The sequence below is a fragment of the Eubalaena glacialis genome, chromosome 15 (genome assembly GCF_028564815.1).
Source record: "Eubalaena glacialis isolate mEubGla1 chromosome 15, mEubGla1.1.hap2.+ XY, whole genome shotgun sequence".
NCBI classification, from domain to species: domain Eukaryota; kingdom Metazoa; phylum Chordata; class Mammalia; order Artiodactyla; family Balaenidae; genus Eubalaena; species Eubalaena glacialis.
In genome coordinates this window covers 27791754-27815758 of record NC_083730.1, presented here as the reverse complement: position 1 = coordinate 27815758, position 24005 = coordinate 27791754, and the positions used below count along the sequence as shown (strand labels likewise).

Below are 24005 nucleotides of genomic sequence, written 5' to 3'. Positions count from 1 at the left end.
TTTGTCCTTATTCCTTGGACTGAATAAGGACTGAGTATTCATTGGTTTTACCAGGGTCCCCTATCTTGGTGGGTCTTGGATTAGAACTTCTGCACCTGTAGCACCTTGAGGTTGTCAAACACACTACTCAGCATCTTAGCCTCTTAGAGGCAGGCAAATGTCCTGGAGAAAAATTCGATTCAAATGCCATGGTCATGTCTTTGTATTAATTGAGTACACACACACACACACACAAACACATGCAATTGTGTCTGGAGAATAAAATCCTATAATTGAAATTGCTATATCAGAGTTTGTATATGTGTATGTTTGATATATGTGCATCTGTAGAATACAGTTCTTGTGGAAATAAATAAAAACCACCCAAACTGAACAAACAGAGGCTATTTATTGAGAGCTTGCTATAGCAAGGGAGTCAGCTACCATCACTTGCATTTGGCAGGCAGGGGAGTGGGAAAGCTTTATAGTGAAAAAAAAAAGGGAAGGCTTTAGTATTTTCTGATTGGAGGTTGCTGACTTGGGAAATCCGGAGTTGGGCTAACTAGAAGCAGGGCATCTTATGTGATTGATTTGGAGATCATATTTGGCTTTCTCTGGTTGGTCCTGACTTGGAGACTGAGGGCAAAAATAGGGAGGCTGGCAGTTGTTGACCAAATCCTCACCATTCTGGGCCAATTGCTAAGGAGGTTGTGATTTAGTTTCCTGGACTGATTGCTGGAGAGTCTGTGATTTGGTTTTCTGGGATGGTTGCTGCAGAGGTTGTGGTTTGGCTTCCTGAGCTTATGTGGTTCTGGCCATTAGTCACTTATATATTCAGTTTCTCATCCTAAAAGTGATATTGTAGTACCAAAGAATATATATTTAACATTTGCCTATTAACTTCAATAGAAGTTGTATCAATTTATCATCTACTAGTAATGTATGATCATCTGCTCCAACACAGCAGGCTATTAATCTTTTGAATTCTACTTAACTGATAGGTGAAAATTTGTATCATATTATGTTTTTTTTCTTTTTTTTTTAAATTTAATTGAATTTAATTTTTTCATACAGAAGGTTCTTGTTAGTTATCTATTTTATACATATTAGTGTATATATGTCAATCCCAATCTCCCAATTCATCCCACCACCACCACCCCCCTCATATTATGTTTATTTGCATTTTAGTAAGATTGAGCATCTTGTCATATATTTAAGAGTCATTTGTGTTTCCTTTTGTGTAAACCATCTTTTCCTATGTTTGCCCATTTTTATAGTAAATCATTGGTCTTTTTTTTCTCATTAGTTTGTGGGCCCTTATTATATATAAAGGAAATTGGCCTTCTGAATGTTAACTGAGTTATAAATATCTTTCCCAGTTTGTTTATCTTTCGACCTTGTTTTTTTATATATTTCTAAATTTTTACGTGGTCAGATATATCAGTCTTTTTAATTAATGGCTTCTGGGTTTGTGTCCAAGAAGACCTCATCTACTCTGAGAGTAAAAAAAAAAAAAATCTCATGTTAAGTACTTTTGTTTATTTATATAAACACAATCTGGGGATAATATTTGTTCAGACTGTGTCATATTGTTTACAAGGAGGCTAGTTAACAACAAAAGTATAATGGGTCTTAAAATCGTCAGTGGGACTGAGGTGTCTCATCTTCAGAATTCTGAAGTGTTCTCCAGGCAGGAGGCAGTGGCTATGGCAGCACACAGGTGCAGCACTTGAAAACTACAGGAGTCAGAGTCCAAAAGTTTCCACAAAGCAAAACATTCCGGTCTCCTTTGGAAGTCCCATTCCCTAACACCCACTGCCCTTGTATTCCTCCTCTGGAATTCCAGCTCCAAGGCAAGGCCTCAATTTACCGTCGGGAGCACCTGTTCTTGAAATCTTTAATTGTCTTGGCCATCATGGGGGTGATTTTCTTTACAGGTTTCTTGCCGCTGACTACCCACGGCAAGTGGGTACTGGTGGTGCTTGAGCAGCCTCCGGCTGGCTTCTCATGGGTGAGGTTAAGGCTGTTTCTGCTGGAGGGAGTATGGATGGTTCCTGTAGGGTACAGGGCTGGCTTGATCTTGACTTTTTCAGGGGCAGCTGCTTCTCCTATTTCAAACTTCTCCTGCCTCCTTCGAACATCAGAAGGTGGCCTGGCCAGAGAGTTGAGAAGGATCATCTTTGCTTGTCGGCCTTTGGGCTTATTGGCTTGTGCAGATTGGATATTCACTGTCAGTGCTTGAAGCCGCTGCTCTCGGGCATCCTGAAGCCGCATGTACATCTCTCGCCATGTCTCGTGCTCTTTTGGCCTTTCTTTCCTAAAGTGTTGGTGAGAGTGAATTTTCCATAATTTGTCTGTTTCTTGGATTAGTGCATGATTGTATTTCTCTATGCGATACAACTGATCAGGTGCACAGCTCTCCAAGATGGGTTCAAGAACCGAATATGGGACTCCTCCCACTTTAAAGATTGAATTGATGTTGTTTCTAAGTACCCAGATGCACTGTTGGCGCAAGGTCATCATTTTGGCAAGATAGGCACACTTGGAGCCAGAAAACACTTGCATCTTAGAATTCATTCTGCATCCAGTAAATCCAACTTCTTCCTCTTCCTGGGGTGAAGACAGTGCTTTCTGCTTTGGTCGTAAGGAGGACATCAATCCAGAGGCAAGAAGTGGACGGTCATTGGCCTGGACCCTGGGTAATGGGAGGTCCGGCCACACTGGTGCATCAGTGGGGACCTTTTCCAGCTTGGCCCAGACGTTTCCAGAGGGCTGCAGCTTCTCTGATCTGTTTTCATTCACCTTAGGTAGTTCCTGAACCAAGTCCAAGTTTTCACTTGAATCATTTTTTTTAGGTCCTTTTTCTTCAAGAGCAGTGGCTGAAGTTTTCATAATCTTTTTCTTTTTCTCCCTAGGCTGGTCGTGGTTGAAGTATGACTCAGAAGACATGGTGGGCGGCTTGAATTCATTATCCATATCTGCCTCCTCACCTTTAGGGAGGGAGCCCTCAGGCTTTCCATCCAAATGAGGAGGTCTTACTTTCCCTTCTTGAACCTTATGGTTATTGGAAACCTTCTCTTTCACCTTGGGTAACAGGCCTCTTGCCCCCTCTGCTATGTCCACGCGGTCGGGACTCTGCTTGTTTTTGTCCGGTTTGGTTTTCTCGGAGTCTTCGTGCTTTCGCTTTTTAAGGTCTGAAGCTTGTCTGAAGGGAGGTAAAAACTGGATGCCGCGGCCCTCTCTTTCCTTCTCTTTCTCGACACCACTAGAGGGCGGATTCTCGTTTGCGCTGTCCCGGGGGAGAGACTGCGGCCTTTCCTCTCTGGAGAAGGCCAGGCCTGATTTTCGTCTGGTCAAAGCAGAGGACTTCTCGTGTCCCTTGGTACCGACCAGGCGTTTGTCCCTGTGGGGAGGCTGGTGTCCCCTGCTTAGACTCCCAGCCCCTCTCCCCTGGGGTGCACCCAGGCGGCGGTCTCGGCCGAGCTCCAGTCTGGCCCGAGGGGCATCTGAGGGGCCTTCTCCAGGCCTCTGCTGTGCAACACGGGCCTCCGCCAGGCGTCTGTGACAGTCCCCGTACATCAGACAAGGACGCATAGACTGTGGAGGGGACCGGCTGTAACCAGATGATCCCCGCTCCGAAGAATAAACTGGGGAACCCCCGCGGCACCGCCTTCTGTCCTCGCCCCTCTCCCGGCCGTGGGACCCGTGGCAGAGCCTCACGAGCTCTGAGGGGTGTCTGTGCAGCTCCGGTCTGTGCTCGCGGCCGTGCGGTCGGTCTTTGCGGGCTGCGCGGTGTGCGTGGCCGTGCCCCTCCATCGCCTCCTTCTCCCAAGGAGCGTCCTCTGGGCGCTGTCGGGAATCGCTCTTCCCCAGGTCCCTCTCGGCAGGCTCGGGGTTTCCGTCCACTGGAACCAGCCTCCTCCACAGCGCCGCCAGGTCCCGGCCAGGCTTCCGACGGGCTGGCGTTTGTGCCCGCGACTGGCCGTCGGGCCGACCCTGCTCTCCGTGAAATGGCCGCCGGAACGGGCGAGGCCAGTGGCGCTTCTGGTCTCTTCACGGCCTCCTCCGCAACTTCGTGCCGGTACGCCGCCGCCCGGCCTTGCCCTGCCGCGAGCTCCTCCGGGTGCACACGGCGCGGCCCCGCCTCTGGCGTTAGGAGCGCGGAGCCCCCGCGGGAACGGCCACCAGCGCGCGTCCGGGACGCAAGGAAGCCCCAGCGCCCCCTTCCTGAGGGGCTGAGAGCTGTGCCCAAATTACATCACCACCAGTCGGGAGTCCCTGGGCCGCCCCGCCCCACTTGGGTCCCGAGAGCAGCAGGAATCAATCAACAGTGACGACCACCCTAGCGCTGTGCGCTTGCCATCGACTAATTCCAGCCTCTACACAACCAAAGAAGAGTTATATTATCCCCATTGTACGGGTGAGTAAACTGAAAGTCTTAGAATTTATTAGATCTAAGAATTCCTGACGGTTATTTTTGTTTTCAATATTCTCAGTAGTATAAATTGACAGTTCTAATGGTTACTTACGTAATAATAAGTCAAGCTTAAAGAAATAATAGGTAACAAACGGAATAAATAAGTAAAACCACCACATTCCCACAACCCAGATACACTAAGGTATTATTACCCAACAGTGAACCTTGGTGTATATCCATATATCTTTCCAGATCCTTTGCTATGTGTGTATATACACATACATGCACACACCCATATGTTTTATCAAAATGAAATTGTATTGTAAATATTGTTCTTTAACCAAGTAGTTCTCTAACCAGAGTGCAAAACAGGATCATGCATTGTATCTGGTTGTATCCCCTATGTCTCTTTGAATTTGCACGGCTCCCTCCATCCCCTACCTTCTCTATTTTTATTTATTTTATTTATTTTATCTTCTAGTTTTATTGAGATATAATTGACATACAGCACTATATAAGTTTAAGGTATACAGCATAATGATTTGACTTAATACATCATGAAATGATTATCACAAGTTTAGTGAACATCTAGCATCTCATATAGATACAAAATTAAGGAAATAGAAAAAAAAATTTCCTTGTGATAAGAACTCTTGGGATTTGCTCTCTTAACTACTTTCATATATAAATACAGCAGTATTAATTATATTTATCATGTTGTACATTATATCCCTAGTACTTATTTATCTTATAACTGAAGTTTGTACCTTTTGACCACCTTCATCCAATTCCTCCTCCCTCCACCCAGCACCTCTGGTAACCACAAATCTGATCTCTTTTTCTATGAGTTTGTTTGTTTGTTTTTGAAGTTTAATTCACTTACCATACTATGTTAGTTCCTGTTATATGACATAATGACTTGATATACATTCGATTTATATAATTTCAAAATGATCAACACAGTAAGTCAGTTTTGAGCTGTCATTATACAAAGATATTATATAGTTATTGACTATATTCCCCACACTGTACATTTCCTACCCGTGACTCATTTATTTTGGAGCCAGAAGTTTGTTCTTCTTAATCTCCCTCACCTATTTCTTTCCTGCTTCCCGCTCCCCTCTGGCAATCACCTGTTTGTTCTCTGTATCTATAACTCTTTTTCTGTTTTGTTATGTTTGTTCATTTGTTTTGTTTTTTAGATTCCACATATATGTGAAACCATATAGTATTTGTCCTTCTCAGTTGGATTTATTTCACTTAGCATAATACCCTATAGGTCCACCCATGTCATTGTAAATGGCAATATTTCATTCTTTTTTTATGGCTGAGTAATATTTAATTGTATATATATGCCACATCGTCTTTATCCATTCGCCTATTGGTGGGCAATTAGGTTGCTTCCATATCTTGGCTATTGTAAATAATGCTGCAATGAACATAGGGGTACATAGATCTTTTCTAATTAGTGTTTTCATTTTCTTTGGATAAATACCCAGGAGTGGAATTGCTGGATCATATGGTAGTTCTATTTTTAATTTTTTGAGGAATCTCCATACTGTTTTTCATAGTGGCTGCACCAATTTACATTCCCATCAACAGTGCAAGAGGATTCCCTTTTCTGCACATCCTCACCAACACTTGTTGTTTGTTGTCTTTTTGATAATAGCCATTGTGACAGGTATGAGGTGATATCTCATTGTGGTTTTGATTTGCATTACCCTGATGATTAGTGATGTTGAAAATCTTTTCATCTGCCTGTTGGCCATCTGTATGTCTTCTTTGGAAAAATGTCTATTCAGATCCTCTGCCTGTTTTTTAATCCAGTTGTTTGTTTTTTGATGTTGAGTTGTATGAGATCTTTGTATATTTTGGATATTAACCCTGTATTGGATATATTTTTTGCAATTATATTCTCCCATTCAGTATGTGGCTTTTCACTTTGTTGATGGTTTCCTTCACTGCACAAAGCCTTTTACTTTGATGTAGTCCCATTTGTTAATTTTTGCTTTTGTTTCCCTTGTCTGAGGAGACATATTCAAAAAAGTATTACAAAGATCAATGTCAAAGAGCGTACTGCCTATGTTTTCTTCTAGAAGTTTTATGGTCTCAGATCTTACATTTAAGTCTTTAATGCGTCAAGTTTATTTTTGCACATGGTGTGAGAGAGTATTCCAGTTTGATACTTTTGCATGTAACTGTCCAGTTTTCCCAACACCATTTATTAAAGAGGCTGTCTTTTCCCCATTGTATATTCTAGCCTCCTTTGTTGTAGATTAACTGCCCATATAAGTTTTGGTTCACTTCTGGGCTGTCTATTCTGTTCCATTGATCCGGGTGTCTGTTTTTGTGCCAGTACTATACTGTTTTGATGACTGTAGCTTTGTAGTGCAGTTTGAAATCAGGGAGTGTGATACCACCAGCTTTGTTCTTATTTTCTGAAGATTGTTTTGCCTAATATTTTGTTGAGGGTTTTTACATCTATGTTCATCAGTGATATTGGCCTGTAATTTTCTGGTTTTTTTGTGATGTCTTTGTCTGCTTTTGGCATCAGGGTGTTGGCTGGCCTCATGTTTGGAAGAATGTGTTTGGAAGTGTTCCTTCCTCTGCAGTTTTTTCGAATAGTTTGAGGAGGATAGGTTTTAGCTCTTCTCTAAATGCTTGGTAGAAATCACCTGTGAGGCCATCTGGTCCTGGACTTTTGTTTGCTGGGAGTTTTTTTTTTATTATTACTCTTTCAATTTCATTACTGGCAATTGGTTTATTCATATTTCCTATTTCTTCCTGATTCAGTCTTGAGAGATTGTACATTTCTAGGAATTTGCCCATTTCTTCTAGGTTGTTCATTTTATTGGCATATAATTGTTTGTAGTTACCTCTTATGATCCTTTGTATTTCTGTGGCGTTGGTTATAACTTCTCCTATTTCATTTCTGACTCTGTTGATTTGGGCCCTCTCTATTTTTTTCTTGATGAGTCTGGCTAAAGGTTTATCAATTTTGTTTATCTTTTCAAACAACCAGCTCTTAGTTTCATTCATCTTTTCTATTTCTTTTTTTAGTCTTTATTTCATTTCTGCTCTGATCTTTACGATTTCTTTCCTTTTATTAATTTTGTGGTTTTTTTCTTTCTCTAGTTCCTTTAGGTGTAAGGTTAGGTTGTTTGAGATTTTTCTTGTCTCCTGAGGTAAACTTGTATTGCTATAAACTTCCCTGTTAGAATTGCTTTTGCTTTGTCCCATAGATTTTGGATAGTGTGTTTTTGTTTTAATTTTCTCCAGGTTTTTAAAATTTTGTCTTTGATTTCTTCAATGATCCATGGGTTGTGTAGTAGCGTATTGTTTAGCCTCCACATGTTTGTGTTTTTGCATTTTTTTCTTGTATTTGATCTCTAGTCTCATAGTGTTGTGATTGGAAAAGATGCTTGTTATGATTTCAGTTTTCTTAAATTTACTGAGACTTGTTTTGTGGCCTAACATGTGATCGATCCTGGAGAATGTTCCATGTGCACTTGAAGAGAATGTGTATTCTGCTGCTTTTGGATGGAATGTTTCATATATATGGATATGATCCATTTGGCCTAATGTGTCTTTTAAGGCCAGTGTTTCCTTATTGATTTCCTGTCTGGATGATCTGTCCATTGATGTAAGTGGGGGTTGTTAAATTACCTTACTATTATTGTAATACTGTCAGTTTTCCCCTTTCTGTCTGTTAATATTTGCTTTATGTATTTAGGTGCTCTTATATGGGGTGCATATATATTTACAATTGTCTTCTTGGATTGATCCCTTGATCATTATGTAATGTCCTTCTTTGTTTCTTGTTACAGTCTTTGTTTTAAAGTCTTTTACCTGATATAAGTATTGCTACCCTGGCTGTCTTTTCATTTTAGTCTGCATGGAATACCCTTTTCCATCCTTTCACTTTCAGTCCATGTGTGTCTTTAGATCTAAAGTGAGTCTCTTGTAGGTAGCATATATATGGGTCTTGTTATTGTGTGCATTCAGCCACTCTGTGTCTTTTGATTGGAACATTTAGTCCATTTACATTTAGAGTAACTATTGATAGATATGTACTTATTGCCATTTTATTAATTGTTTTGGGGTTGTTATTGTAGTTCTTTTTCTTCCTGTCTTCTTTTGCTCTCTTCCCTTGTGATTTGATGACTATCTTTCACTGAAGCTGCTAGTCCGCTTATGGTTGGATTCCTTTCTCTCTTTGTGTGTGTGTATCTATTATGGATTTTTGGATTGTGGTTATCATGAGGTTTACATATACCAATATATATTTTAAGATGCTGATCTTTTAAGTTCAAATACATTTTAACAATCCTACATTTTTACTCCCCCATGTTTATTGTTTTTGACATCATATTTCCCATCTTTTTGTTTTTTGTATCCCTTAGATACTTAATATGGATATAGATGAGTTTAGTATGCTTGTCTTTTAACCTTCCTATTAGTTTTACATGTGGTTGATTTACTACCTTTATAGTATATTTGCCTTTACCAATGAGATTTTTCCTTTCATAATTTTCCTATTTCTAGTAGTGGTCTTTTCTTTTTCACTTAAAGAAGTCTCTTTAACATTTCTTGTAAAGCTGGTTTGGTAGTACTGAACTCCTTTAGCTTTTGCTTGTCTGTAAACCTTTTGATCACTCTATCAAATCTGAATGAAAGCATTGCCAGATAAAGCATTCTTGGTTGTAGGTTTTTCCGTTTCATCTCTTTAAATACATTGCCACTCCCTTCTGGCCTGCAGAGTTTTTGTTGAAAAGTCAGCTGATAGCCTTATGGGAGTTTCCTTGTACTTAACTTGTTGCTTTTCTCTTGCTATTTTTATCTCTCACTTTATCTTTAATTTTTGCTATCTTTATTACAGTATGTGTTGGTGTGGTCCTCTTTGGGTTGATCCTGTTTGGGAATCTCTGTGATTCTTGGACCTGGATGTCCATTTCTTTTCACAGGTTAGGGAAGTTTTCTACTATTACTTCTTCAGATAAGTTTTCTTCCACTTTCTCTCCTCTTCTCCTTCTGGGACCCTATAATGTGAATGTTAGTACCTTGATGTTGTCCCAGAGGTCTCTTAAGCTATCCTCATTAAAATTTTTTTCCTTTTTTCTGTTCAGCTTGTGTGATTTCTACTACTCTGTTTTCCAGCTCACTGATCCATTCCTCTGTATCATCTAATCTATTGCTGATTAATTCTAGTGTGTTTTAAAATTTCAGTTACTGTATTCTTTATCTTTGTTTGGTTCTTCTTTATGTTTTCTAACTCCTTATTAATAACTTCCAACTTCTCACTCTGCTCACCCAATCTTCTCCTGAGTTCTTTGAGCATGTTTACAGTTATTACCTTGAACTCTTTATTGGGTCAATTGATTATCTCCACTTCATTTAGTTCATCTTCTGGGGTTTTATCATGTTCCTTCATTTGGAACATATTCCTCTGTCACCTCATTTTGCCTAATTTGCTGTTTTTATTTCTATATATTTGGTAGGTTGGTTATGCTTCCTGACCTTGGAGAAGTGGACTTTTGTAGATGTCCTGTGTTTCCCAGCAATGCATTTCCCTCTGGTCACAAGACCTATATGCTCTAGGGGTTCCCCCCATGTGGGCTGTGTGGGTCCTTCTGTTGTGACAGGCTGACTACTGTGGGTGGTCTGGTATGCCTGGCTGGTTTATATATAGCAATATATATATGTATTAAAAAAAACTGGTTTGTTGCCAGGCCCTGTCTTGCACCGAAGCTGCTAGTCACTGGTGGGTGAGGCGGGGTCGCAAGGCAGCTGGGTACAAAGCCCTGGCGTGTTCTGGGGCTAGTGCTGGTCCGCTGATAGGTGGAGCCAGGTTCTAGGATGGTGGTTGTGGGGCTAGGTGTCCCGGATCCACTAGATGGCCTGCTGGTGTGGGGCCTGTTCCTGACACAGCTGTCTGTGGGGTCTGGGGTGTCCTAAAGCTGGTGTTGGCCTGCTGGTGAGTGGGGCTGGATCCTGGGGTTGGGGAGGTCCTGGGGCTAGTGTTGGCCTGCTGGTGGATGGGCCCAGGGCCAAGGGGTTCCCAGGACTAGTGGCAGCCTGCCGTGGGTGAGGCTGAGGCCCATGAGGTCCCGGGGCTAGTGCAGGTTCACTGGTGTGAGGGTTCTGGGGAACAGGACTGGGTCCCGGGGCACCTGTGGGCTCGGGGGTATTAAGTCAGCTAGCCTACTGGTGGGTGAGGTTTTATCCCCACCCATCTAGCTACTTGGCCTGAGATGTCCCAGTACTGGTGCTTCCAGGCTGGTAGGTGGGGCCAGTCCCAGCGCTAATAAGCTAGAGGGAGGATTCCAGAATGGCACTGGCCAGCAACAGTGTCCTTGTGGTAGAACAAGCTTCCAAAAATGGCTGTCACCAGTGTCTGTGTCCCCACGGTGAGCTCCAGTTTCCTCCCGCCTCTCTAGGAGGCTCTCCAAGATCACCAGGTGCATCTGACCCAGGCTCCTTTCAAATTATTGCTTCGGCTCTAGGTCCCAGCACATGTGAGATTTTGTGTGCATTTTAAAGATGAAGTCTCTATTTCCCACAGCCCTCTGGCTCTCCTGAAAGTAAGCCCCACTGGCCTTCAAAGCCAAACATTCTAGGGGCTTATCTTCCTGGGGCAGGACCCCCAGGCTCAGGAGCCTGATGTGGGGCTTGAACCCCTCACTCCTTGTGGAGAACCACTGCAATTGTAATTATCTTCCCATTTGTGGGCTGCCCACCCACGGGTATGGGTCTTGACTATACAGCATCTCTGCCCTTCCTACCTGTCTCATTGTGGTTCCTTCTTTACGTCTTTAGTTGTAGAAGAACTTTCCTACTAGTCTTCTGGTGTTTCTCATCACTAGTTGCTCTGTAAATAGTTGTAATTTTGGTGTGCCCATGGGAGGAGGTGAGCTCAGGGTCTTCCTACTCCACCATCTTGGCCATTCTCTCCTATTTTATTTTTAATGACACTAACCTGTTCAAGAAACCATGCCAATTGTTTTGGAGAACATCTCCCTTTCTGCAGTTGTCTGATTGTTTCCTCAAGGTTTCACCTGCTGTTCTATCCCTGGTGAGACTGTGGTGTCACCTTACTGTGACGGCAGTCTGATCTCTCCATCATGCAGCTATGTTGCAACTAGAAAGTAGCCTGTCCATAATCTAGTTCCATGTTTAATAACAATGGCATGGCACAGCAAGTCCCCTGTGTTTCAGTAGGCTTTATACTTCCCTGAAATCCCCAATTCTATAACCAGTTCAATCTCAGGATTTACAACAAATGCCTCCCTTCATGGAACACTGTTCCTGAGCGTAGTTGACCTGTTCTGATTTTGTATTAAATACAATAATACCTTCTCTGGATCTGTAGATACCCCTTCTGGTAGTTCTAGTGCTTTGTCAAGTTGTGCAGCATTTGGAAATTGGGATGTTCCTTGGTAGAAACAGGAGGTAATCAGGAAACAAATTAGAACCTTTGGGTATATGTATTCAAAATTTTAAGTGAATATTAGATGCAAGGACTGTAAAATAGAACTATAATAAAAACATTTGAAAGAAGAAATGTGTCCTTTTTAACTTTGTTTTTGAGATGGAAAGCTTAATGCAAAATTTGGATCTTATTACAGAAATTGAAACGAGCTCATGCAAATTAATCTCCATTGCACCCATAAAAAAGAAATTAAAAGCACTAATGCTGTTTGTGGTGTATATACAGTAACATTTCCTAAATATCTTCTGGGTCTAAAGCTAGGAATGATATTCAATGCTTTCTTTTCCTCAGGCTACAGTATCATAGGATTCAATTTTGAATCTGATAATGGAGGCACTTTTGTTGTACAATAGCCCACAAAGGAAATGAAGGAAGTAGAAAACAGCCAGATTATTGAAACAGAGACAAATGAGACACCCCAGTTAGATGCTCACTTCTGGGCCTCCTTTCTTTGGTAGACAGAAACTAATTGAGCATCTAATTGTGTCCATTTCAGGGGCACACCATATTTTACAGTTTAAATTGACCATTGGTGGTGGCCTATTCTTAGTCTTTTAATTCAGAAGACAATTTTCTATGATAATTTGAATGGCATGAGTAGAAAGGTGTTATAGATCTGGCAAACTTTATACTTTTAATTAACAAATTTATAAGACCATATTCTGTGTTTCAAGTAACCGCATGCCTTAAATATTTAACACTAGGTATTTGAATAGAGTTTTCTTATCTCTCCTTAAATTCTGAATTTCCATCAAACTTAAAGAAAAAGTAGCATTATTATTTTAAGGCCTGGGCACCCCAACTATAAGCTGTTTCACAGTCTGCATGGTAAGAAAGCCATTTTTGAAGCAACCTCATTATCAAACAATTCTAAGTCACTGAACCAAAGAGTATCCTTCAATCCCCATCATCTGCTGTAGAGATCAGGACTGTTTGCCAAACTTTGTGATTCCAGCCATAAAGCCCTAGAAATACTCTTGATTGGAGTTGGGACAGCTATCGTTTTCCAGGAATATGATAAAAAGTTTGCACAAGTCCCTCTGATAGATTGTTTATAGTCTTTCAAGAATATGATCAACATTGCTCAGATCAGCTCAGGATCCAGAAGTCCATCCCAAGAATTAGAGCTTTGCCTTCCTATTCATCCTGATGTACCATGAGTTCACAAGGTCAGTGGTTCACTGTTTAAGCGACTCTCCAGGGATTCTAAAAGGAATTTGAGGGAGATATTCTGACAAATCCTCCAGCTCCAGTTTGGTGAGGACAGCTGTGAAAGCCAAAGCTCTCCCTATGGATAGCGGACAATAAGACTCCTATGTTTCTCTCCCTCAGTGTATATGCACATGGAGGGAGGGAGGTAAATTCAGGGGGACGTGGGAGTAGGAAGTGTAGTGTGGAGGAGGAGCTGCCTTTGGGTGACTTTGTCTGGATCTTTCCCTCCTAGTGAATGGAACACCCAAGGCCATCATCAGTATCAGGACATTTCTCACCCCACCCCCATATCTACTGATGGAGGGGAGGGGAGGGAACCCAGATGTCAGAGTGGCTCTGCCAAGGTGATGATGGAATTCCTTAGCCTAAAGTGTTTTGATCTGTGAACAGTTGAACCCAAGCTGACGTGTTTCTTTGCTCTTTACTTGCCAAAGTGTTGAAGTTAAACAATTCAGAAGTCTATGGATAAAAAATTGAGCTGCTGTGCCCCCATCCCTTTCCTCTACCCACATCTAGATTTTTATTCCTTTCTTTTTCTATGAGTGAAAGAGTGTGGGTATGTATTTCTGTGATTTTTCACCTTACATATGTCTTAGAATTAGGTAGATTTGCATCTGCTCACATAGAAAGATGTTCAAGACATATTATTAAGTGGGGGAAAAAGCAAGATGCCCAAAAGTATATACAAAATGATAAAATTTTTTGCAAATTTAAAAGAGTTCGTGCATATATATGTTGATATATTCATAAACCCCTTTCAGAATGATTACATGAGAAATTAACAATGGTGGATAGGGTGAAGAGAGAAACGTTTCTTTTTAAACTTTTTGTAGTAATCGAAGTTTTTCTTTGTCAAATTTAAACATTACCTTTTTTTATATGTTTATTGGAGTATAATTGCTTTACAATGTTGTGTTAGTTTCTGTTGTACAACAAAGTGAATCAGCTGTAAGTATACATATATCCCCATATCCCCTCCCTCTTGAGCCTCCCTCCCATCCTCCCTACCCCACCCCTCTAGGTGGTCACAGTGCATCGAGCTGATCTCCATGGGCTATGCAGCAGCTTCCCACTAGCCATCCATTTTACATTTGGTAGTCTATATATGTCAGTGTTACTCTCTCACTTCGTCCCAGCTTCCCCTTCACCCCTGTGTCCTCAAGTCCATTCTCTACGTCTGTGTCTTTATTCCTGCCCTGCCAATAGGTTCATCAGTACCTTTTTTTTTAGATTTCATATATGTGCGTTAGCATACAGTATTTGTTTTTCTCTTTCTGACTTCACTCTGTATGACAGACTCTAGGTCCATCCACCTCATTACAAATAACTCAATTTCGTTTCTTTTTATGGCTGAGTAATATTCCATTGTATATGTGTGCCACATCTTCTTTAGCCATTCATCTGTCGATGGACTTTTAGGTTGCTTCCATGTCCCGGCAATTGTATATAGTGCTGCAATGAACACTGTGGTACATGACTCTTTGAATTATGGTTTTCTCAGGGTATATGCTCAGTAGTGGGATTGCTGGGTCATATGGTAGTTGTATTTTTAGTTTTTTAAGGAACCTTCATACTGTTCTCCATAGTGGCTGTATCAATTTACATTCCCACCAACAAAGCAGGAGGGTTCCCTTTTCTCCACACCCTCTCCAGCATTTATTGTTTGTAGATTTTTTGATGATGGCCATTCTGACCCATGTGAGGTGATACCTCATTGTGGTTTTGATTTGCATTTCTCTAATGATTAGTGATGTTGAGCATCTTTTCATGTGTTTGTTGGCAGTCTGTATGTCTTCTTTGGAGAAATGTCTATTTAGGCCTTCTGCCCATTTTTGGATTGGGTTGTTTGTTTTTCTGATATTGAGCTGCATGAGCTGCTTGTATATTTTGGAGATTAATCCTTTGTCAGTTGCTTCATTTGCAAATATTATCTCCCATTCTGAGGGTTGTCTTTTGGTCTTGTTTATGGTTTCCTTTGCTGTGCAAAAGCTTTTAAGTTTCATTAGGTCCTATTTGTTTATTTTTTATTTTATTTCCATTACTCTAGGAGGTGGGTCAAAAAGGATCTTGCTGTGATTTATGTCAAAGAGTTAAACATTACCTTTAATTCACACTTTCTTTCTATTTAGGAGTGGACAGCAAGTGGGTGGAGAGAAAACACAATGTCTTCAAAATCTTTCCTCGTCAGTGTATATAGATCTACTTCGTTCTTTTTATTGGGGCATAGTGATACATAGTAAACCTGTATCATGATTTAGTTAACCACTAATGGACATTTTAGAATATTTCTAATTTTGGAGCGGAATACACATAATGCTGTATTAAACATCCTTGAACATTTATTATTTTGCACATGTGAAGTATTTCTATAATATAGTATAATTGATCTGGCATAAATGGTGAGGTATGGAATTGCGGGGTCAGTGGGCATGTGCATGTTTCATTTTGCTGTATAAAAGTGTTGTACTAGTTTACATTTCCACCAATTGTATCTGAGTACATATTCTTTCACACCTTGCCAACTCTGAATATTATCTGGATAAAAATTTTTAAATTTCTGCATTAAAAAATTTTGAGATTCTTTTTGAAAGAAGTTTATTTTTTTCCAAATGAACTGAGGAAATATTAACAATACTTAAGGTGGTTTCTTCAACTTTTCTGTGTACTGCAAGTTGTGATAAAACCAGAAAGAAAACATATAGAGGAAATATCTGCCTAGATGATTTTGTGTTTTCTTTTGTGTCTGGGGAGTCTACCCTGTAGCCACATTGACTCAGCAAGCTTGTTACAGCCAATTCATCAGAGCAAGTAAAGAAGCATTATTGCTGCATCCCAATACATGACCAGGCTCTGCCATCAGCGTGGTGAGGAGGCCCTCACAGCAGTGTGGGTGATAAGCAGCCCCCCCGTTTCCATTTTGAATAACTTCAAAATATTGCATGAAATCATTTCTATTTCCAGTCATATCATTTATTTTATATTACTCAAAACATTGCTCATATTATTTATTCGTTTTAGCCTTTTTCTCCCTAACTCTCCCTGTTTTTATGCATTTTAAAACAGCTTTATTGAGATATAATTCATATACCATGCAACTCACCCACTTATTTATTTTTTATTTTTCTAAGATGATTCTTTTTTTAGATTTTTTTTTTTTTTGGCCGTGTCGGGTCTTCGTTGTGGCATGCAGGATCTTCGTTGTGGCATGCGGGCTTCCCTGTAGTTGTGGTGTGCGGGCTCTCTAGCTGAGGCGCACTAGGGGCTCAGTTGCCCTGCGGCACGTGGGATCTTAGTTCCCTGACCACGGATGGAACCCGCATCCCCTGCATTGGAAGGCGGATTCTTAACCACTGGACCACCAGGGAAGTCCAACTCACCCATTTAAAGTGTGCAATTCTATGGCTTTTAAGGACAGGGGGTGACGGTTAAGGGGTGCAGAGTTTCTTTTTGGGGTAATGAATATGTTTTTAAATTATCATGGTGATAGTTGTATAAATCTGTGAATAAATCTGGGCTCTACCCAGGTGACCACCTTTAGGAAATTCAGGGCTGTCAGTCAAAGCCAGTGCAGTGTGTGTCGTACTGAGGAGCACAAGCAAAACACTCCTGGCTGTTTTTTCTCAGCATCTTAGTCATAGGGGACCATTTGCATTAGTGCGTGTTTAGATTAGGAAGAAGCATGTGCTTTCAGAGTGAAGGATGGAGGGTCTCTGAACTATATGAACAAAGCAGCTAACAGCTGTTAAGTACCCACCAGCAACTAACAGCTGTTAAGTACCCACCAAACACTGACCTGATGCTGGCAGAGCACCCCACAGTTTGCAAAACACCAGGTGGAAATGGACCTACCTAGTCAGTGTCGAGTGCAGTCCCTCTGGGGATATTCATGGCTTTCATGGCTCTTTAATTCAAATCCTTTTGTTCTCAAAGACCTTTGCGTACAAATGAGATGGATGGGCTTCACATACAGCAGGACTGTGTTTTTCAGGAATTAAAGGCATAATCTCCTACAAGACACACTACTCCTGGTGCAGCAGGGTGACTAACTAACTGAAGTCTACCCAGTAGTTGCTTTGAAATGGTCACTAAAATTGTGAGGTTATGTTTGAGGAATTGTAAGAGACACCATTTGTTGCTATGTGAGCTCAGCTAAGACTGGCAACCACGGTTGTTTGGTTTTGGCAAATTTGGCACAATTTTTGGCAGATTAGAACAGCAGCTTCTCTCTGGTCAGATGTGAAATGTGCAGGGGCAGGAGTAGACACTGATGAGGAGGGGTTAAAGCAGGGGAGGAGTTGATGGAGGGAAGGGCACAGGCCGGGAACCAGAGACCTCGGTTCTGAGTCTAACCTCCAAGCATGAGTTTGAGAATGTGGACATTTAGAAACATATCCCATCAATCTTATTACTGCTTGTTTAATATGCAGTTTTATTTTTATTTTGCAAACTTGATTTGGACTAAATTTTGTGATGATTGTCATCTTTTTTATTATGTAAGTAGTCATTTGGCACTACCTAAATTTCAGGAAGTACTTCCCTTCCTCATACACTAGATGGCACTACAGGCGAGGCAAATCAACTTAGAAAAATAGAGACTTTGACTACCAAGGCTAATTTTGGTAAATTAGAAAGGCTTCAGTCTTCACCAAGAGTTCTTGTGTCAGCATCTTCAGAAAGATGAGGGAAAACTGCCAGTGTTGGACATCTTAATAGGATGTCATTTTGTATAGTGGCTTTCAAGTTTTTTTTTTTTACTGTGACCAACCGTGAGACGTCTTAGACTGGGATCCAGTGGACACACACATGCAAACGCAACAGAAGTTTCACGAAGCAATACTAAGCCTTCTTACCTGTTATGCATTCTGTGATAATTCTGTTGCGTTGAACTATGCTGCTTGTAGCCCACTGATTTCATGACCTGTAGTTTGACAAAAACAATTTTCTAGTGGACCTATCAAGAAATATCAGTCTCTGCTTAGCACTTGGCACCATGCCAGGTACTTGGGGGCACCATGAAGAAATACTTAACTATACTTCTGTTTTCTGGGAAAGAGAAGAGTTACCTTGAGAAGCCTTAGAGAGCAACCCTGTAAGACACTGTAAAATTATGCCCACAGACTAAAAAAACTGTGGAAGCAGATAATTGAAGTGAAGATATTAGGGAATAGCTGGATCATACCTAAGCTCTTACTCTGATATGAATTTTTTGGGGGGAAATTACATACTGTGAAACAAAAGTAGTCACAAGAAATAAATGTGTATTCCATTCATATAACATTCAAAAATGTAAAAACTAAACACTGTTTTTTTTACGGATGTATAGTTGGTAAAAACCATAAAGAAAAAGGGAACGATGAGTGTAAAAGTCAGGATGGAAGTTACCTCTGGTGGGAGGAGGGGAAACGTCTGAAAGGAACAGCACAAGGGAGTTTCTAAGACACTGAAGGTGCTCTGGGGCTTAACCAGGGTGATGCTTGTTATTACTATTATTATAATTATTAAAAATGAATGGATGTTTTATACATTCTTCTATATGAATTACATATTTCATAATAACAATAAAAACATAGCAAAGAAGATTACTGTAATTGCCTTCTTGAGTCTTTAACTCGTCTTGGTAAGTTGCTTTCCGGTTTTTTTAACTCCCTCGGACAAAAGGGGTTTCTTCAAGGACAGAGGTAGAAATGTACCAAAGGTCATCTTTTAAGAATGACCTGTCATACAGTTTTAAAGCTCTCCAAATGTTATCAGATCTGTCCTTGAGGGCAAATTTGTATTTTAGAAAGAGTCAAAACTGCTAATAAAGTGCGTTCTTAAATTTGGTGAGGCACAACTTCAAATAAGAGGACTCTCCAACAGCTGAGGGGTGATTAAGTTATGGTGCATTCTCTGCAGTCATTAAAAGTCATGTTTTAGAAAAACTTTTAATAACTGGGAAAAATATTTACAAAGTATTGATATTTTTAAGAAGAAAAAGCACAGGTTATCAAAACACATGAGAAGCCTATTTTGTAAGAAGATGGAAAGAATGTGACCAAAATATCTAATTTTTTTCTTGTGCCTTTATGCATTGTCCCAGTTTTCTACAGGGCCACATATTATTTTTGTAAATGTGGGCTGGGGAAGACTGTGGTCATTAATCTACATTGAAGACAATTTTAAAAGGGGAGTTTCGGAAATGTTTTGAGCAATGGAATAAAAGCATGACCTGCTGAGGTAACTACGTTGAAGGGTGACTCCATTTAAATATATTAGGTCTGATATATTTGTTTAAAAATCAGTTAATAGTTTAAAAAAATAGACATTTTTTAGAGCAGTTTTGGGTTCACAGCAAAATTGAGTGGAAAGTATGGAGAATTCCCGTATACCCCCTGCCCCACACATGCACCGGCTTCCCCAGTATCAACCTCCTGTGTCAGATGAACCTACCTTGACACATCATTGTCACTCAAAGTCCGTAGTTTACATTAGAGTTCACTTCTGGTGCACATTCTATGGATTTTGACAAATCTTTAATGACATGTAGGCACGATGATAGTATCATATAGAATAATTTCACTGCCCTGAAATTCTCTGTGCTCTGCCTCCCTTCCGCTCCCCCAAACTGGCCACCAATATCTTTTTACTGTCATCATAGTTTTGCCTTTTCCAGAATGTCATATAGTTGGAAACATACAGTATAAAACTGTTGACACAAATAACCAGTAAACAATCTATAAAAGGACTAAAAAGGAGTTTTATTTGAGCCAAATTGAGGACTATAGTCCAGGAGACACAGATTCAAGAAGCATTTGAATTGTGTTCTGCAGGACTACAAAATGGGGGAGGATTATCAAGGCAAAAATTGCAAGGTTACAACTAATTAACATGAATTGTTTATCACGAATTATGATTGGGGCTGGCAAGAAGTAAGGGTGCTTGTGAGGTAAGTATTGGTTGGGTCCAAAATGTTTGCAGCTGCTAGCAGATCTTGTTTTGAGAATGGCTGGTGGTGTCCTTGAGTCTGATACAGTTCAGAAATTCAAGTTCTTAGTAATGCAGGAACGTGTCTGAAACCATATCCACAATGGCCACCAGGCTCCATTTTGGATGCCTGAACCACAGTTACTCCGTTTTGATTTTTAAACGCATCTTTTCCTTAATGGTTAAGGCAGACGTACAATTTGTCTGATAGGCTACAGAACAGGCTATTCTATTCAAGCCAAATCATGTATACGCCAGAGTGACTTCCCCATACCTCAATATGTGAAAATTTCTTGCATTGTAACCTTTTCAGATTGGCTTTTTTAACTTAGTAATATGCATCTAAGTTTCCTACATGTCTTTTCATGGCTTGGTAGTTTATTATTTTTTTTTTACTACTGATTAATATTCCATTGTGTGGATGTACCACACTTTATTTATCCATTCATCTACTGAAGGGCATTTTGGCTGCTTTCGGCGATTATGAATAAAGCTGCATCAGCAGCTTCAGTGTGCAAGTTTGTGTGTAAACATGTTTTCAACTCTGGAGTAAATACCAAGGAGCGTGACTGCTGGATCATATGGTAAGGATATGTTTAATTTTGTAAGAAATCACCAAACTGTCTTCCAAAGTGGCTGTACTGTTTTGCATTCCCACCAGCAATAAATGAGAGTTCCCATTGCTCTACATCCTCACCGGCAGGTGGTGGTGTTATAGTGTTTTGGATTTTCACCATTCTAAGAGGTGTGCAGTGCTATCTTGTTGTTGTTTTAATTTGTCATTCCCTGGTGACATATGATGTTGAGCATCTTTTTATATATTTATCTACCATCCATGTATCTCTTTTGGTGAGGTGTCTGTTCATCTCTTTTGCCCATTTTTAATTGGGTTATTTCCTTATTGTGGAGTTTTAAGAGCTCTTTGTATATTTTTAATAATAGTTCTTTATCAGATGTGTCATTTGTAAATATTTTATCCCAGTCTAAGTCGCTACTTTTTGTGTTATATATTTTATTACTTCAAGGATTATAATTTTCCTTTAATCTCCTTTTCTCTTAGACTTCTGAGAACTTGATTTCATTTATTTTAGCCTGAATTCAAAGCAAAACATTAAACTAACAAAAACAACAAAATGTGTATAAAACTGTGATAAATAAAATGCAAATTAATTTTTTAAAAAAGCAATAACTACCTTTTGAGTGGCAGAAAACAGAATACCTTTTCGTTGAAAAAGTGGTACTATACTTCCTTCACAAGCTCTTTGAAACACAGGTTGCTTCATTTTCTTTATTTTCTGGCAGTCTGAATAAAAACTTATTACCTTAAGCAACAAAACTTTATTTGAATCATTTTGGATGGATATCTTTATAAAATAGTGTTTTACCTGCCTACATAAACAGCAAATATTGAACATAACTGACATTGAATCATAAGAGAATAGTGCATTCAAAAAACAAGAACAAGGGACTTCCCTGGCGGTCCAGTGGTTAAGACTCTGCACTTCCAATGCAGGGGGCGCAGGTTCTATCCCTGGTCGGGGAACCAAGATCCCACGTGACGCATGGTGTGGCAAAAACAAACAAACAAATAAATAAATATTGGGAAACTGCCAGATGTCTTAAAAAAAAAAAGAACAAGATGTTGTGAAAAAGGAACAATCAGAGAATAAGAACAAGCTCTTGGAAGTTAAAAATATTATTGTCTAAATAAATTCTGTAGAGTGGTTCAAAGACAAGGCCAAGGAGGTTGCCCAGAAAATAGAAAAAAGAGACAAAGAAAAGGGACACTATAGGAGAAAAAATCTTAAAAGATCAACCCAGGTTATATCCCGTTCAATTAATAGAGGTTCTTAAAAATAAACTGGAGAAAACATAGGGGAGTAATTTATCACAGAAATAATAAAAGGCATTTTCTTTTAGAATGGAAGCATGAGAATGTCCAGCTTGACAACGGCCAGCACAGTGAATGGAAAAAGGCTGGCACCAACGAAGTTGTATAATTTCAGAACACCAGAGTTAAAAATAAGATTCTAAAAGCTTCCTGGGAATAAAAGTTCCTTTACCTGCAAAGGAATAAGAATGTTTTGCCCTTTCAAACTATCAAATTTTTAAATAGAATAAAAACACTTTCAGGCATGCAAATTCTCAACCACATTTATCTCCGTGTACCTTTACTTTAGAGGATGTGTGCTTTACTAAACCAAACCAGTGACCAGTAAAGGAGAAGACTCCATTCCTAGGGGATCCAATGCAGGAAAGTTTCAAAGGGAAATCCCTGGATGAGCACCCATAGCAGGCCTAACAGTCAGCAACCTAGAGTGGAGAGGGACGGTGGAGGCTTCAGGGAAGCCATGGCTGGGGGGAGTATAACTGACACATTGTCTGATGTATTTGATGGTGTGGAAAGTGATGCGAGGGGCCTTTAGAGGTATGTTGGGATTTGAAAAGTAGCAATAGGTATATAGAAAAGTAACCAAATTTTTAAAATGAGGCAATTCTTCATTCCAAGGAAAATAATGTTGTCCAGAAATGGTAAAGTAACCACAGTACTTTTTGACTCAGCAGCATTATTTACACAGTCATAATAATGTAATCACTGCATACTGCTATAACTGTAAGGGGAGGAGAGGGTGAGAAGTCCGTAAGGCAGCTTACTGCTCATCTACCTTAACAAGAAGTGAATAGTTTAATGTCTAATATTCATATATTATGAAACAGTGATATGTTTAAAAACATGGAGGCAAATATCAGAAGAAACAGCTAAAGTAATTAAGGTTGTTGCCTCTCGGGAGTGGGGGGAGCGGGCAGTGGAGTGGGACAGAGTCTATTGTTTCTCCTTAAAAATGTATAGTACTGTATTACTGAGCCACACACACGCTACAGCATGGATGAACCTTGATGACATTATGATAAGTGAAATAAGCCAGTCACAAAAGGACAAATGAGTTCCCCCTATACGAGGAACCTGGAATAGGCAAATTCACTGAGATAGGAAGTAGAATGGTGATGGCAGGGGTTAGGGGGATGGAGTTATTGTCTAAAGAATATAGAGTTTTAGTTGGGGAAGATAAAAAGTCCTGAAGATGGATGGTAGTGATAGTTGTGCAATTTGAATATACTTAATGCCACTAAACTGTACACTTAAAAATGGTTAAAATGGTAAATTTTATGTTATGTATATTTTATCACAATGAAAAAGCAACTTAAAATGAAAGAAAATATAGTACTATTTGATTTTTAAGTAACTGTATGCATTTTAAATTTTATTACATTAATTTTTAGAAAGTGTGGATGAATGCCTGAAAAACTTTTATGTGTCATCAGTGTGTTTGTGCCTAGATTTTATGACATAATTTGGGCCACTCAAGGGCCTTTTTTGCTTTCGTCCCGTTCTTGCCTGTGTTCTCCTTAGATAAAGGTAAGTTATTTTCAAATAAGGGAAGTATTAGTGAAAGTAAATATTTTATGACTACATTTCAGGGGAATTTGAGATACCAGATAACGTAATGTAGCACATTAATACTGTGAGTAAAAGTACAAATTCATCCAGTTTGAATAAGGACATTGTTATGCAGGAATGTCCCCTTTATGGCCTCTGCTACTCAGTGGATATTCTAAGTGCTCAGCTGCGGGGTCCCCCTGAATGGATTATTGGAACTCATCTCCACGTTTGTGCAGGGTCTGGGTGGGACTCCGAGTGAATTTAAGATGCAGTAGCAGGTCAGTACCTGTGATGGTACAGCTTGATTTCTGGCTCATGAGTTTATCATCACTTTCCTTCACCTGGTCCAAATAAACGTGCATATATTTGTTTCTTTGCGGTGATAAGCAACAAAATGCCAATTAGCTTGGCAGTAAGAAGTTAACTAGTCAAGTGCAATCCCAATCGAAATCATTGTACCTTCAGTTTACAATTGAGAAGGCAGCTCTGAGAAGAAAATAACA

The 24005-nt window shown here is 39.9% G+C and overlaps 2 protein-coding genes across 3 annotated transcripts in view; one reads left to right on the top strand and one right to left on the bottom strand.

Annotated features, from left to right (window-relative positions):
* The window catches only part of KATNAL2 (katanin catalytic subunit A1 like 2), a 103845-nt gene that overhangs the window by 21536 nt on the left and 58304 nt on the right, over positions 1-24005 (top strand). The gene's annotated exons all lie outside the window — the stretch shown is intronic.
* On the bottom strand, positions 1846-18012 carry LOC133075862 (elongin-A-like). Its single transcript, XM_061170269.1, is given in 3 exon segments — positions 1846-3926; positions 3929-4221; positions 17948-18012. Coding segments are annotated over 3 exon segments (2439 nt in total).